This window comes from Cryptomeria japonica, chromosome 5 (genome assembly GCF_030272615.1).
Source record: "Cryptomeria japonica chromosome 5, Sugi_1.0, whole genome shotgun sequence".
Classification (NCBI taxonomy): Eukaryota; Viridiplantae; Streptophyta; class Pinopsida; order Cupressales; family Cupressaceae; genus Cryptomeria; species Cryptomeria japonica.
This window is the reverse complement of record NC_081409.1, coordinates 132450946-132465505: the sequence shown is the minus strand read 5'-3', so window position 1 is coordinate 132465505 and position 14560 is coordinate 132450946. Positions and strand designations below refer to the sequence as shown.

General features: G+C 36.7%; 1 protein-coding gene across 1 annotated transcript; it reads right to left on the bottom strand.

The window, feature by feature from the left end:
* Positions 1-9023: 9023 nt before the first annotated feature.
* On the bottom strand, positions 9024-9570 carry LOC131076645 (amidase 1-like). The gene is made up of 2 exons (XM_058013944.2): positions 9241-9570; positions 9024-9086 (listed from the first exon to the last, which is right to left on the bottom strand). Exons 1-2 carry the CDS (start codon positions 9568-9570, stop codon positions 9024-9026), a joined length of 393 nt encoding a protein of 130 aa, XP_057869927.2.
* Positions 9571-14560: the final 4990 nt, after the last annotated feature.

Genomic DNA, 14560 nt, shown 5'->3' with positions numbered 1-14560 from the left:
ATTTTATTTTGGTTGAAAGGAGTATGATTTTGGGTGAAAGATGTTTGATTTTGGTTGAAAGAGGTAATTTGAATGTTGAGTTGATTTGAATTTTGATTTGGACTTTGGTTGAAAGGGATTTGATTTCGGTTTAAAGGAGTATGATTTTGGGTGAAAGATGTTTGATTTTGGTTGAAAGGAGTTTGATTTTGGTTGAAAGAGGTATTTTGAATGTTGGATTGATTAGAATTTTGTTTTGGACTTTCGTTGAAAGGGGTTTGATTTTGGTTGAAAGAGGTTTGAATGTTGGGTTGATGTGAATTTTTGTTTGGACTTTGGTTGAATGGGGTTTGATTTTGGTTGAAAGGGGTTTGATTGTTGGGTTGATATGAATTTTGTTTTGGACTTTGGTTGAATGGGGTTGGATTCAAGTTGAAAGGGGTTTGATTGTTGAATTGATATGATTGGTATGATTGATATAGTGGGTTGAAAGAAAAAGAAGGTTTACATGACTCTAATGTTGGTTGAACTGAGGTAGGAACAATTTTGTTGAAGAATGAAGGTTGGCATGTTTGAATGGTCTCACAAGAAGAAGAAGGTTAGCCTGATACTGATTCCCTCATGGTCATCACTTCTCTCATCATTTTTTCTAACTAGCCCCTATGATTGGTAGGACTAGTCATGTCTATCATTTGTTGTTACAATGTCTTGATCTGTTGAGATAAGGTTTCTATGGATGGCAAAGGAATAGAAATGGAAGAGATGAATTCTCCACCTTCCCTACAAAATGCATAATGCCAATTCATGATATTTTCTTGATTGGTTCGGACCTAGGATCACAATATGCAAGATGTTTTCTCCATTTCTCTGAATGTGACAATGTTTGATTTGTTGAACTTGACAAACTTGTTTGAGTTGAGGTTGAGTTTGATTGATCCTCTAATTGTGATTTGGATGTTTGGGGTATGAATTTCTAGGATGATTATGCAAATGACAATGGACTAAGACAGATGTATATGAAGTCTAGAAAGGGACTAAAATGAAGATTATAACAACACTAAAATGAACTAGGAGGTCAATGGGACACAAATAAGGACTTATGTGAAGATTATGACGACGTATATGGGAACTCTATGAGGATGATGCAAGGACTTATGCAAATTCTAAGGACGTAAATGAGTACAATAATAAGGATGTAAATGGGGACTATAGTGAGGACGATAATGAGGACTATCCAAGGACTAAGAGCGTATATGAGGATGATAATGGGGACAATAATAAGGACTAAGGACATATATGAGGATGATAATGGGGAGAATAATAAGGACTATGCAAGGACTTATACAAAGTAAGGATGTAAGTAAGGACTATATGAGGATAATAATGGGGACTATGCAAGGACTTCCTATGGTCACAAGAATGTTAATTTTTTGAGTTTGTAGGCCCGTCTGATGTTTCAAGGTAAAATTTGTTTCCTATAATTTTGTTCAAGTAGGACAAGTTTGTTGTTTTATAAATATTAGAACAATTGTTTGATGATAGGTATAGCTGACTGAACTGTGTTCTGACCAACTTTGAGAATTCAGAGATATGCAAGAAAGGGCCTCAAATAGCTCGAATATTGACTCAATACTGGTCTAGTACAATGATACACATCAAATAACAAAGTGAAATCTTAGGTTGGAAAGTGGACACCATTCAATGAGGACCCTGCAATAAAATAACAAAAAAAAATGAACAGATAGAGAGTCTGGCAACATTGTCTCCACTCCATGGCACACACTTCTCGGGCATGCCAGTCTCTCTTACGCCGAAGATCCGAAGATCTTGTCACCAAGGGATTTTTGTCTCATAATGCAAGATACATGATGGGTATCAATGGGGTACGATCCCCACTCCCAGAATCACTGAATGTGAGATTTGGGCTACAAAGTTGGTTCTTATTATAAGTTTCGAGGGGTCCCGATACAACGACGGATTCTCAAAGCAAGCCACTTAAGAATTTAGTTGAGTTTATTGGTGCATGAAAGGCCCCCACATACGTCAAATTCACTCAACACTTTAGCCGCTTGACCAGTATGTATATATATCGGCTCGAAAAACACACTCGAGAGTACGTTGGGAGAGATGATATCCCCAACACATCCCAATTCAAAGTACCTCTGTGGGGTGATGAAATCCCTTGTCAAAGATACCCCTCACTACTTATTTTGAAAAATAAGGTGTTGTTATCACCTTTTACCTTTCTCCCAAGATCCCGAAGGCAGGTGGAAAGGTAGTTGATGCAACAGCAGGTCCACCCCAAACACGATAAAAAGTAATGTCATCTCCGAGGAAGTCTTCCTTAAAAACCTTCCTCAACAGCATCAACATATTGACCTTGTCTCCTCCCAAGTCTAGAAGAGACATTGAGAAGTGGGATGTAAGGTTCGTGTTAACACGGTACCTATTTTCGTTTCACAGAAATTCTCTGCCCAGCACCATCCGCACAGCTTCATTGGTGAACGACCGAACCTCCTTGCAAACTGATTGGAGGGTTGGGTCTCTAACGGAGCCTAGAAAGGCCCTCTAGTCCTCTGCAAAATTGCTTCTCAAGCGGATGGGAGTGTCCATCTTGAGAAAATAGATGAACAAATTAAACAACCTGAGCAATGAGCCTATAAACCTAAAATACCGTGAGCTCTGACGATTTATCTACTAAATGGAAAAGGCTAATTGAAGATGAAAGAAGCAAAGATCGTATATAAATTGTTGAAGCTCTTGATTGTAATAATTACTTCTTTAACAGTATTAACTGCTATAAATTTTTTTAAATCTTTCGTATCTCTTCAAATCTTTCCCATAAATGCATGAGTGTGCAAAATTGGAAACAGCTATGAATCAGTACCAAATTGGCAAGTATCACATTAGAAGTCATGGGGACAGAGTGGATTGTCGTAAGTGAAAAGATATATATTAAATGAATGAAATTATCGATCGTGATTCATGACATTTGATACATGTCTATTGAATCCAATTCCATTCCGGGCACTTTCTGGTGAGCTATGTTCTCTTTAGAAAATTGGGCCGAAATAAAACTTTAGCCATTGATATACAATCATCGAACAGTTTAAAATCATTGATAGATTTTAGGTATGTGTCACCCTTTACGTGTCAAAGAGGCCGCGCTTATTGATACATCGTGCAGAGTCCGAACTCAATGTATTATGTGATGTGATGTGCTGATGTGATGTGATGTGCCTTGTCTATTAATGGCAATGAATTTATGAAATCGCCAATGAATTATATATTATACCATAAATAACAAAATATTTTCCAAAACATTTAAATAATTTTCAAGCGGTGGATAAAAATCGCCAATACATTTAAATAATTTTCAAGCAGTGGATAAAAATCACCAATACATTTAAATAATTTTTCCTTCTGAGTAAAAATTTTCGCTCATACAATTATATATTTGTTCCTATATATTTGTTCCTTTTAACAATAATTATTCGCCTCCCACAATAAATATTTTCCCCATAGAACAAGGTATACTAGAAAAAAATTCGCCAATACAAAATAATTTTTTCGTCATTTAAAATTTTTTTTTTTGCCATCGATATGAAAATTTCCCCCCAAAAATAATGTCTGATTCGCCAGGATTTTACACAGTTGCCCGGGGGGGGGGTTTTCTTAAAGTTATCCCTATCTAATACTTAGCCTCCTAGATCCCCTAGCACATCATCTTCAGCACAGTCTTCCCTAAAATAGACTCTCTTGACAACTGTACCTGTGCCTCGACCTACCGACACCTATCCCTAGCTACGTCTCTCTCAACTATGAGAGAAGCCATCTGAGTGTTTAGCTGGGCCATTTGAGAGTCCCTCTCTACTAGTCAACTCTCTAGCTATTGAACCTGAGCCTGTAAGTCCATAATCTAAGCCTGCTACTGACGAGATGACATCCTAATGAGGATCCGTCGAGGTGCCTCTGCCTATAGCTGCTCAGCTCGTGATACTGTCATAGGTACTAGCTCAACTAAGGGAACCTCCTTCTCTAGGACCTGATGCCCTTGATCCCCTGGACCTGATCTCATGCGTCTGACCACCTAGGCCATCCACTCTAAATATACATCTCTGACAGATCTAGAACTGCTAGCTCTTGGTGTGCCTGTTGTTGCCATGGCCATTGCTCAACCATCCCCCCCATCCCCCCATCATCATCTCCTCTACCGTCATCTCCCACACCATGATCTCCTGCATCTCCTCCATATCCATCTCCATCTCTACCATCACCTCTACCTCCCCCCCCACCATCCCTTCGTCATCTAGGAGCTTTGCATCGTAGCCTCTCATCATCCTTGTCAAAAAATGGCTCTTGCTCATCCAGACGTGTCAGCCTCGAAAACCTATGTACAGTACAATGCACGACGTACTCATGTATCATCCCACTATCCATCACACTTGGAAGATAGTCCCAATTAAGTGGCTCCAATGATCGATACTCTGCACAGGCCTGGTCATATGAAATAGAAGGCCCCCAAGTAGCCACATCCAATCTCTGACGAGCATAATTAGTTGTATCCTGTGGTATCCCCAGTATCCTGACATACTATCTCAACACCCTCATACAAAGGAATCACTTGATGACATATGGTGTTGATCCAATCAGATATCATGTCATGAATACATATGACATCTCCACTACATCCTTGGGCCAAATATCACAATCCTTGTATGGTCTCCATATCACAGTATCTCGATCATCCAAGGTCCGTCGCCAGTACTCCAATTTGCCCAGCTTTCGCTGGATAATGCTACCAGGATACCCGTCAGCATAAGGCCTGCCTACATGTCTATCTCTGTCAGCCAATGGTCATGTGATAAGCAGATGCTACGAGGCCCATATCTGAAGCACGGTCACCCCTGCTGATAATGTAGCTGATCTCTGGTACACAACTCGGTGTAGGTCATGATACAAGTGTGCCAGCATACATGACCCCCATGTGAATCGGGTCCCCTGTGTCACCATGTACTCAAGAAGATGGCCTCATCCAATAGATAATCCCTTTGACCTATGATCAGGACAAAGGAAACCTCCAGTGAATCCAACGAGCATAGTAGGTAATATGGCATATCCTAGCTCTAACATCTCCTGCCACGCAATGTCGTATCCACCTATCTCATCATCCTTAAACACTCGACAAAGTGCATATGTCCCACCCCGCTTGCTAAGATCGTAATACACTAGCTCGCCCATCCTCGGGTGTCACCATCATCTCGCCCGTCGGCAAATGAAAAGTGTTGCGCTCGCTATGCCAACGCTCTGCTAAGGTTGTCAATAATCCTCGGTTTATCAAGGGCCGAGGTATGTCAAGGAGATAAACCACACCTACCAATGTGGTCTCTCTCCACCTGGCTAAGGCGGGGTATCAACATCCATGTCTTCAGGAAGCGCTCTCGAGACTAAAGAACAGTAAAGTGCTCCTGCAATCAAATCATTTCATCATATCAGTTTCTTGATTTATCTATCTATCAAATCAATCTATTTATCGATCTATCTTGCTCAATTGAGATTTTTATCAAATCTCATTGGACCCCTATCAATGACACTCATCTATCATGAGGTCATTATAATTCCTATCTCATTTCACGTGTGCATCAAGATAAGTAGAACTAATCATCAAATTTATCAATCAGGAGCATCTAATTTTATCAATTAGATAGCTAATAAAATCTTACCCTATCAAAATAAAAAATTAAATCAAATTGACAGCAAACCCAACCTCTTTATCAAATCAATTCGAAAAATGACATAAATCAACAAATCAATTCATTTTCCTCAAAAAATCGGCAAATCAAATCATTTTCTCAAAATCACCCAAATCAAATAATCGAAAAATCGCCAAAAATCAAATAATCGAAAAATCACCCAAATCAAATAATAAAAAAAAATCACCAAAAATCAAATAATCGAAAAATCACCAAAAAATCAAATCAAAATCGTCAAAATCTAAAAACAAAAATAATAAAATAATAAAAAAAAAATCAAAAAATTAAAATCTACAAGAAAAAAAAAAAAAAGACCCCACCCCCCGCAGCGTCCTAGGCACCTATGGTGGTGCCCAAGGTGCCTGCCCATGGTGGCACCTATGGAGCCTCCCGCGGTGCTGCGCGCAATGCCAACGACGCTTGTGGTGGTGGTCGTCGCCAATGCACCACCCCCCCTTCCCCCTCAAAATGGCCTTCAAAAAAAAAAAAAAAAAAATTATTTTCCTAAAAAACCCGATCAAAATGCCTAATAAATAAATTTTCAATGCACGATAATTTTTTTTTTTGAAAATCCGGAAAAACCCATTTTGTAAATCAAAAAACTGATCTCAAAAATGTAATTTTTTTTCCCAACCCATATGACTAAAACGCTAAAAAATGATTTTTTATGCAAACAACTAAATTTTCAAAAAGCAACTAAAAATTAACAAAGTTGGGTTTTGTCGAAGTACGTACTGATGGACCGTATGTTGGAAGACCCTCATATCGCCAAACTCGCTTGAACCTATGCTGGTGGTACGGGGTCGCCATTCCTTCCTCTAGATAAAATTTTCTCAAACAACTGAAGTGCAAAAAAAAGGAGTGGTAAAAAGAATTCACCTTTCTTAAACTCATAATGGGGCATTTAAGTGAGATTTTTATTCCACTATGTTTTAATCATCTAATCAACCAATCAACCCAGCAGGGAAGCATTTTCAAATTTCTTATTGAGAAATGAATCGAATTGACTCTAAAAATCTCTAAAAATTAGAAAATCATTAAAAATCTAAAAATCGTAAAAAAAAACCGCGAAAAATTCAAATACATTAAAAAATTATCTGATTCATCTCTCGAGGGGGCATCCTTGCATCAATATCTATCACTCAGCATCTGGAGCATCATATCGAGATTTATCATCTCAAAGATCAAAACCGCATCAAATCTGCATCATATCAAGATTTATCATCTCAAAATCAAATCAGTATCATATTGAAACCAAATCTGCCTGAAATCAAGACCGAATCTACATCCTATCAAAATCAATATCACATCAACATCATCACATTGAGATTATTTTTTGAACCAATGCGTCATCACACATTGCTTCAAAGAGGGACAAAATGTATACACCTAAAAATGGTCTGAAGATAGTTAATTAAATATGCAGATATTTGATTAATCCCCCTTCCCAATTAATTGAATTCACAAGCAATTTGATTAATTTATCTATTCATCTACTAGTAAATAAATCTACATGATTTATTTATATAGTTCATTTTATATTGCCCTTTGATTAATTAATTCTAAATTAATTATTGTCCCCCCATATTAATCAATTCTTCTAATCCCTAATTAAAATTAACAAACTCAAGTTTGTTGAGATTAATTATCATTTTCCAAATTATTTGAATTTCTAAATTCAAATGAGCACATGGCTCCTAACTTTTAACCACCTAACCTAACCATCCTCTAACCTAACCCATTCCACCTAACCCTGGGTCTAACTAACCCTATCGTATCTTGCACATCCTAACCTCCTATGGTGTGGATATTATATCCTTGAGACACATGGCACTTTTGCCACATGTCTCCTCCCTTGGACACTTGCCCTCTCATGAGCAAGGCTCTTTGACACTTGTCACCACAGAGATGATAAGTGTCCCTTCCTCCAACCTCTTCTCCAACTTCCTCAATCTTGGCACTTAATATCTTCAAATTAGATTTGGATCGTCGATTCCTGCCACCTCAGCTTTGGCCTTGGAATTCCTATAAATATCCCCCATTTTGGAGCAATAAGGATCCCTTGCATTCATAGCTTTAGCATCATTACTATAGGGAATTTTCATTGGGACACATGTCCATTTCATGTGATGTTCTACCCACCACCTTAACTATATAAGAAGACTTATGTACATATAAATATCATCTCAACTCCATATTTTTTAATCTCATTTGGTAATACATTTGGCTCTCTTTGTGAAGGCTTTTGCAAGTTGTGATCTTGGCTTTGGAGTTATTCTCCTACACCTTTTTAGAAACAAGTTATGATTTACCTAACATTCATCGAAATTGAGCTCAAATTTTAACTTTTCTTACAATATCTGACATGAGTTACTTTCACAAAAAGGTAACTGAAATCTTGCAATTTTGAAGAAGGGGCAAGTTATTGATTTTTCAGAGGTAGTTTTCATCTTTGTCCATTTTACTCAGTGTCTTTTGAAGTCATTACGCAAGCATTGTCTACACTTGTCTAAACTTTTTTTTATAGCATGAACTCATAGACATTTTACACATGCAAGCACAAGATGGTATAAGCTAAAGATGGAGTAAAATGTTGAGAATTGAATAGCTTCAATCAAGGCCTGACCATCATTAAGTTCTCATAATTAAGATCCAAACTTAGATAGTTCAAATGAAAATGATTTTTTCCAAACCTTCGACAATTAATCCTCTATCATTTAAAACTGTTCACACAGTTAAATCTAGAATCTATCTAGACATATTATAATCGATTGTGAAAATTTTATTCATCTAACTAATCCTCAATTATATTTATTGATTATTCATCTATTTCCTTTATATTTTCATCATACTCAAGAAAACCATTTTCAAATAAAAACTCATACATCAACCTGATTAATACATTTTAGAATCACACGTTATACATAAGGCCTCTCTTGTTAGATTGACCAACCCATAATGATATAAATCTACATCATTAGTACCAAATACATTCTATCAAAAAAATGATTATTTTCCATGTATCTTAAGGCCCTTTTCAATCAAGTTCCTTTCTTTCATGGAGTATTTAGTGTATACCCCAAGTCACCAATAAATGTTGTCAAAGTGTTTATAGTTTTCTACTACCCTTGCAAATATATTCAAAGGTTTTGAATTGTTGTGGTTGGTAATATATTCATTACATGAGAAAAGGGATCCTTGATAAAATCTTGTAACATAAAAGGTTTTCATTGTAAACACGAATGTTGAGTAATTTGAATTCCAACATCCCTTTGTAATAACGAGTATATATTATTCATAAGGATCCAACTCGAATATCATAGTGACAGGAAAAATAAGCATGTCAGGCTGAACCTAAAAATCCAACAAGGTCATGTTGTGATCAACATATACTGTCGCACTACATCGCATTGAATGAATCTCCCATTTCTCTGCACCAATATTCATAAACAAAACTGCTTCTCTGATGTATACACTGAATCTCCCTGGCAGCCCCATGTCACCCTACAGTCTCAATTAAACTTTGCACCATTGGCACAACAACAAAAGAAGAAACAGAACCACAAGAAGGATGGAAGCCAAAAATTCCACAGAATACAGCCGAAATTCTCATGCTTCCATCTGTATCAGTACCAAGATCAAAGTCCACAAGCTTAGTTGTAATAGCTTCAGCAAAACCACTTGAACATCGCCAAGGGATTCGTAGAGCTATAGCTGGGTTTTTAGGAGCTCCATAGATTTTGTTTTTCCCTGCTGTGTTGTATGCAAGCTCATCTGTGATTGTTTTACCAACACGTCTCGCGCCATGAGCCACAATAAGTGAGATAGAGCTAGCCATTTTAGTTGCAGGGTAATGTGTTCTGAGAAAATTAGGATAGCCAAAACTGGTGGCATGTCCCTCCACATCAAAGGTTGTTGCCCTTATTTTGCCACAACATTTTCTCCAAATGTGCATAGATCTGCTGCCTGTGCGAACGTTTCAGTTAAATCATATGTGATCTGCAAGCACCAAGAAAGCACGTCCTCACAACCACCACGGGTGTAAATAGCATCTTAATAATAGAGTTCGGGTGTTCTCAAGATAGCCGCCACTGTCATGAAGATTAACTATGGGCACCTATTGATCAACTATGTAAGTAATCCTCTCATGTGGTTGAAGTATGTGTAGCTCTTATTCATTAAGCCCGCATGACCGCGGCGTGCACATGTACAAACAAATCTTACAATCTTAGAATGTGTTCCAGAGTGCTTCATTAAATAAAAGATTTTGAGAGCTTCCTTGCACAATCCATTTTGAGAACATTCTACAATCATTTCATTTCATTCCTTAGATGGCATCTTTTGAGACATTCTAAAAAATAATTCACACGCCCTTTCTGTGCTTTAAAATATGCATGCATATCTACCAATGAATTTCGGCCAGCGTTAAACAGCACACACTAAGCATTGATTTAGTGTATGCTATCTTAAATGGGCCCACCTTCAAATGTACCTCCCCTGCGAACACACTTTTTTTTTTTGGTTGAAGTGAATTCACGCTCTCCATATTAGGGCAGACTAAGTTACATAAAAATCGAAAAGTGTAGGTGGGCTAAGAAATGGCGGTCTGCTCACTAAGTACCTATCAGATTTCTTAAACTAGTAAATAATTTCCATTATGTTCTCACTTGGAATTTTTCCAATGTTAATACAATGATTATTTGAACATGATAAATAATTTAATTTTTTTTAAGGATTTAAAAGATGAATGTTCATATTTATTTTTTTTCAGTAGGACATAACACCAAGATCCATTAACGTTATGACACAACAGGGCAGAGGTAGCACCATCACAGATTTGACAGACACAATTATAATAACCTGCATACATACAATAGGGAAATTACATACTTACATGCATATATATGCACAAATAGACAGATAATCCAGTATGTATATAAAATAGATGCATGCAGGCATATATCACATAAATAGAAATACATTAAGATATTTATAGCATGCATATTCAAGCATGAACAGATTATGAACAAACACATATATGCATACAGAGGATTATAGATATACTTGGCCATACATATATATAGATATATTCATATATGTATATATATACATGTATATATATACATATATGTATATATATATTGTTGATAACTGATGCTGCTCTAGCATCAGTTTTATATATATATATATATATATATATATATATAAACACACACACACACACACATATATATATATATTGTTGATAACTGATGTTGCTCTAGTATGCAGCTAGATTAATTTAGTTAATAGTTTTTTTGTTTAGTCATGCAAATAAAGCATGTACTCCAACATGCATTAATCCTTAGGGCTTTTTTTTTTTTTTGGGATGAATTTGTTTTTTAGTAAATAAAGCATGTTGTGCATGCACTTATTGTATTCTTAATTTAGGGAGTAGTTTGTTTTTTTAGTTTGAGAGCCTTAGTAGCTTTCCATGCAATGCTAGGAATATATTTAGAACTACAGTTATTATTTATTCTTCTAGGCTGCAAATTCTTTATATATATAGCCTCTATGTAATTTTTTAATTAAGCTTCAATAAAGAAATTGGTGTGTGCAATTCCAAAAAACAAGGCACTTTGTTTTTTATTCTGAATTGTTATTTCTTTTTGCAATTGATTATTTTTGCTATTATTGTTTGCTAATCAGCGAGTTTAGAGAGGATAGGCCAGGTTCAAAATTCTACAAGAAAGGTTCAAAATTCTACAAGTGGTATCAGAGCCGGTAAAATTGTTTTGGGTTAAAGTTTTATTGTTGGAATTTCACCAAAGTTAATCATGTTGAATTCTAACCATATGCCCGTTCCAGAATTTGATGGGAATGATTATGACTATTGGTGCATTAAGATGCTGACCTTTTTGATTGGAAAAGATTTGTGGGAGATTATTGAATCAAGTTATGATGAGCCAGCTGATTGGAATGCCCTTACAGCCAATGACAAAATAGCTAGAAAGGAAGCAAGGAAAAAGAATGCTCAAGCTTTGTTTCACATTCAGATAGGTCTTGATAAGAGCTTATTTCCAAGAATCTCAGGAGCAACAACTACCAAAGATGCCTGGAAGACTCTACAAGAAGCTTACCAGGGTAGTGATCAAGTTAAAGTGGTCAAGCTTCAGACATTGAAGCGAGAGTTCGAGAATTTGAAGATGCAAGAAGCCGAAAGTATAAGTGATTATTGTGTCAAAGTCAAAGATGTGGTCAATAAAATGGCTACACTTGGGGAAATTGTAAGCAATGAAGTTTTGATAAAAAAGGTGTTGAGATCTTTGACACCCAGATGGAATCATGTAGCAATAATCATAGAAGAAAGCAAGGATTTGACAAAACTACAGTTTGATCAACTGGTTGGATCCTTGATGTCTCATGAAGAAAGATTGAAAGATTCTTTAGAAGGTGTAGAGAAAGCATTTTCCTCTAAATTGCTAATCACAAAAAATGAAGATGCAAGCAGCAGTAGTGCCGAAATCAATCAAGTCTAAGGTAAAGGGCAAAACCAAAATTCTTCAAGAGGTAGAGGAAGAGGTGGCTCAAGAGGAAGTGGTGGTTTCAGAGGAAGAGGTAAAGATGGATTTGATAAGAGAAATGTTCAATGTTACCATTGTAATAGGTATGGCCACTTTGAAAGAGAATGCAGATTGAAAGAAGGTAAAAGTGCTAACTACATGCTCAAGAAAGTAGTGAGAATCCTCCTGATCACTTATTTTTATCTTATGCAAAGGGTGAAAATACTAGTAAACATGTTTGGTACCTAGATTCTGGATGCTCTAACCATATGATAGGGAATGAGAAGTTGTTCTCAACAAAGGATGGAAGTTTCAAATCCAAGATCCAGCTTGGTGATGATAAATCATTAAAGGTTGCTGCCAAAGGAGCTATGAAGGTCCAAACAAAAGAAGGTATAAAGAGTATTCATGATATTTATTATACTCCACAATTGAAGCACAATTTGTTAAGTGTTGGGCAGCTATGTGAGAAAAATTATAAAGTAGTCTTTGAGAATAAGACTTGTACTATCTATGATAAGAATAAGGATAATAGGGTGATCACTGTTGTTCCTATGACAAGAAATAGGATGTTCCCCTTGAGGTTTGGTGAACATAACAATAGTTTGGCAAATATGGCTTATGAGGATTCAAGTTGGTTATGGCATCTCAGGTATGGGCATTTAAATTTTCATAGTTTGAAGTTTCTAACCTCAAATGCATTATTTTCTCGTTTACCCACGGTTGAGGAACACAAGGAGGTTTGTGAAGGTTGTGCTAAAGGAAAGAATGCAAGAGAAAAGTTTCCAAAGGGAAATGCATGGAGGGCTCATCACCCACTTCAGCTTGTTCATTTAGATATATGTGGTCCTATGCAGACTAAGAGTTTGGGTAGGTCATCATATTTCATCACTTTTATTGATGATTACTCACAAAATTGTTGGGTATATTTTTTGAAGGCCAAAGATAAAGCCTTGGATACATTCAAGAAGTTTAAAGCCCTTGTGGAAAATGAGAAAGGGTGTAAGATCAAATGTTTAAGGACTGATTGTGGAGGAGAGTTTTTCTCAAAGGCTTTCCAAAGTTACTATGATTTTAATGGCATCAAGAGGCAACTTACTACTGTATACACACCTCAATAGAATGTAGTTGAAAGGAAGAATCATACTGTGGTTGAAATGGCAAGGTGCATGTTACAAACCAAGGGATTGAGCAATTCTTATTGGGGAGATGCAGTTGCTACAACTGTGTACATCCTCAACCGTAGCCCCGCCAGTGCACGAGAAAAGATGACTCCTTATGAAGCTTGGTATGGAAAAAGGCCTAATGTTAATCATTTCAAAGTTTTTGGTTGTTTGGCTTATGTGCATGTACCTGATCAAAATAGACAGAAGTTAGATGCAAAGAGTGAGTCATGTATTTTTATTGGGTATAGTGAGAAAAGCAAGGCTTAAAGATTGTATAATCCCCTCACTAACAAGCTTATTGTCTCAAGAGATGTGATTTTTGATGAAGGGGGAGTTTATGGTCATCAAAAAGGCCATGTTGAGAAGCCAAAATCTGTTTTGAATGATGATATAATTGCTGATATTGATCATGAGCAGCCAACTAATGTTTATGTATCTAGTGGTTTAACTCCACCAAGCAATCCTTCATCAATTTCTTTAGTACCAAGTTCAAGTCCAGCTTCTTCTCCAAGTTCTACAAGAAAGGTAAGGAAATTGAGTGATATCTACCAGAAGAGTGGAAATCAAGTACATGAAGAAAACCCAATAGGTGAGATAGTGAATTTTGCTTTATTAGCCAAGGCTGATTTTGAACCATCATGTTTTGAAGATGCATGTACTAATGAGGTTTGGGTGAAAGCCATGGAAGAAGAGATGGATTCCATTCACAAAAATGACACTTGGAAGTTAACAGAACTTCCACATGACAAAAAAAGGATTGGCACCAAATGGGTCTACAAGACCAAGTTTAACAGTGATGGGAGTGTTGAAAGACACAAGGCAAGATTAGTTGCTAAAGGCTTCACACAGAAGTATGGAATTGACTATGAAGAGACATTTGCACCAATAGAAAGACAAGAGACCATAAGAATGTTGATTTCATTAGCAGCTCAGAAGAAGTGGAGCATACATCATATGGATGTGAAAAGTGCCTTCTTGAATGGGTACTTAGAAGAGGAAGTATATGTGGAGCAACCACAAGGTTTTGAAGTGGAAAGAAAAGATAATTATGTCTACAAGTTGAAGAAGGCTTTGTATGGCCTCAAGTAAGCACCAAGAGCATGGTATGCCAGGATTGATG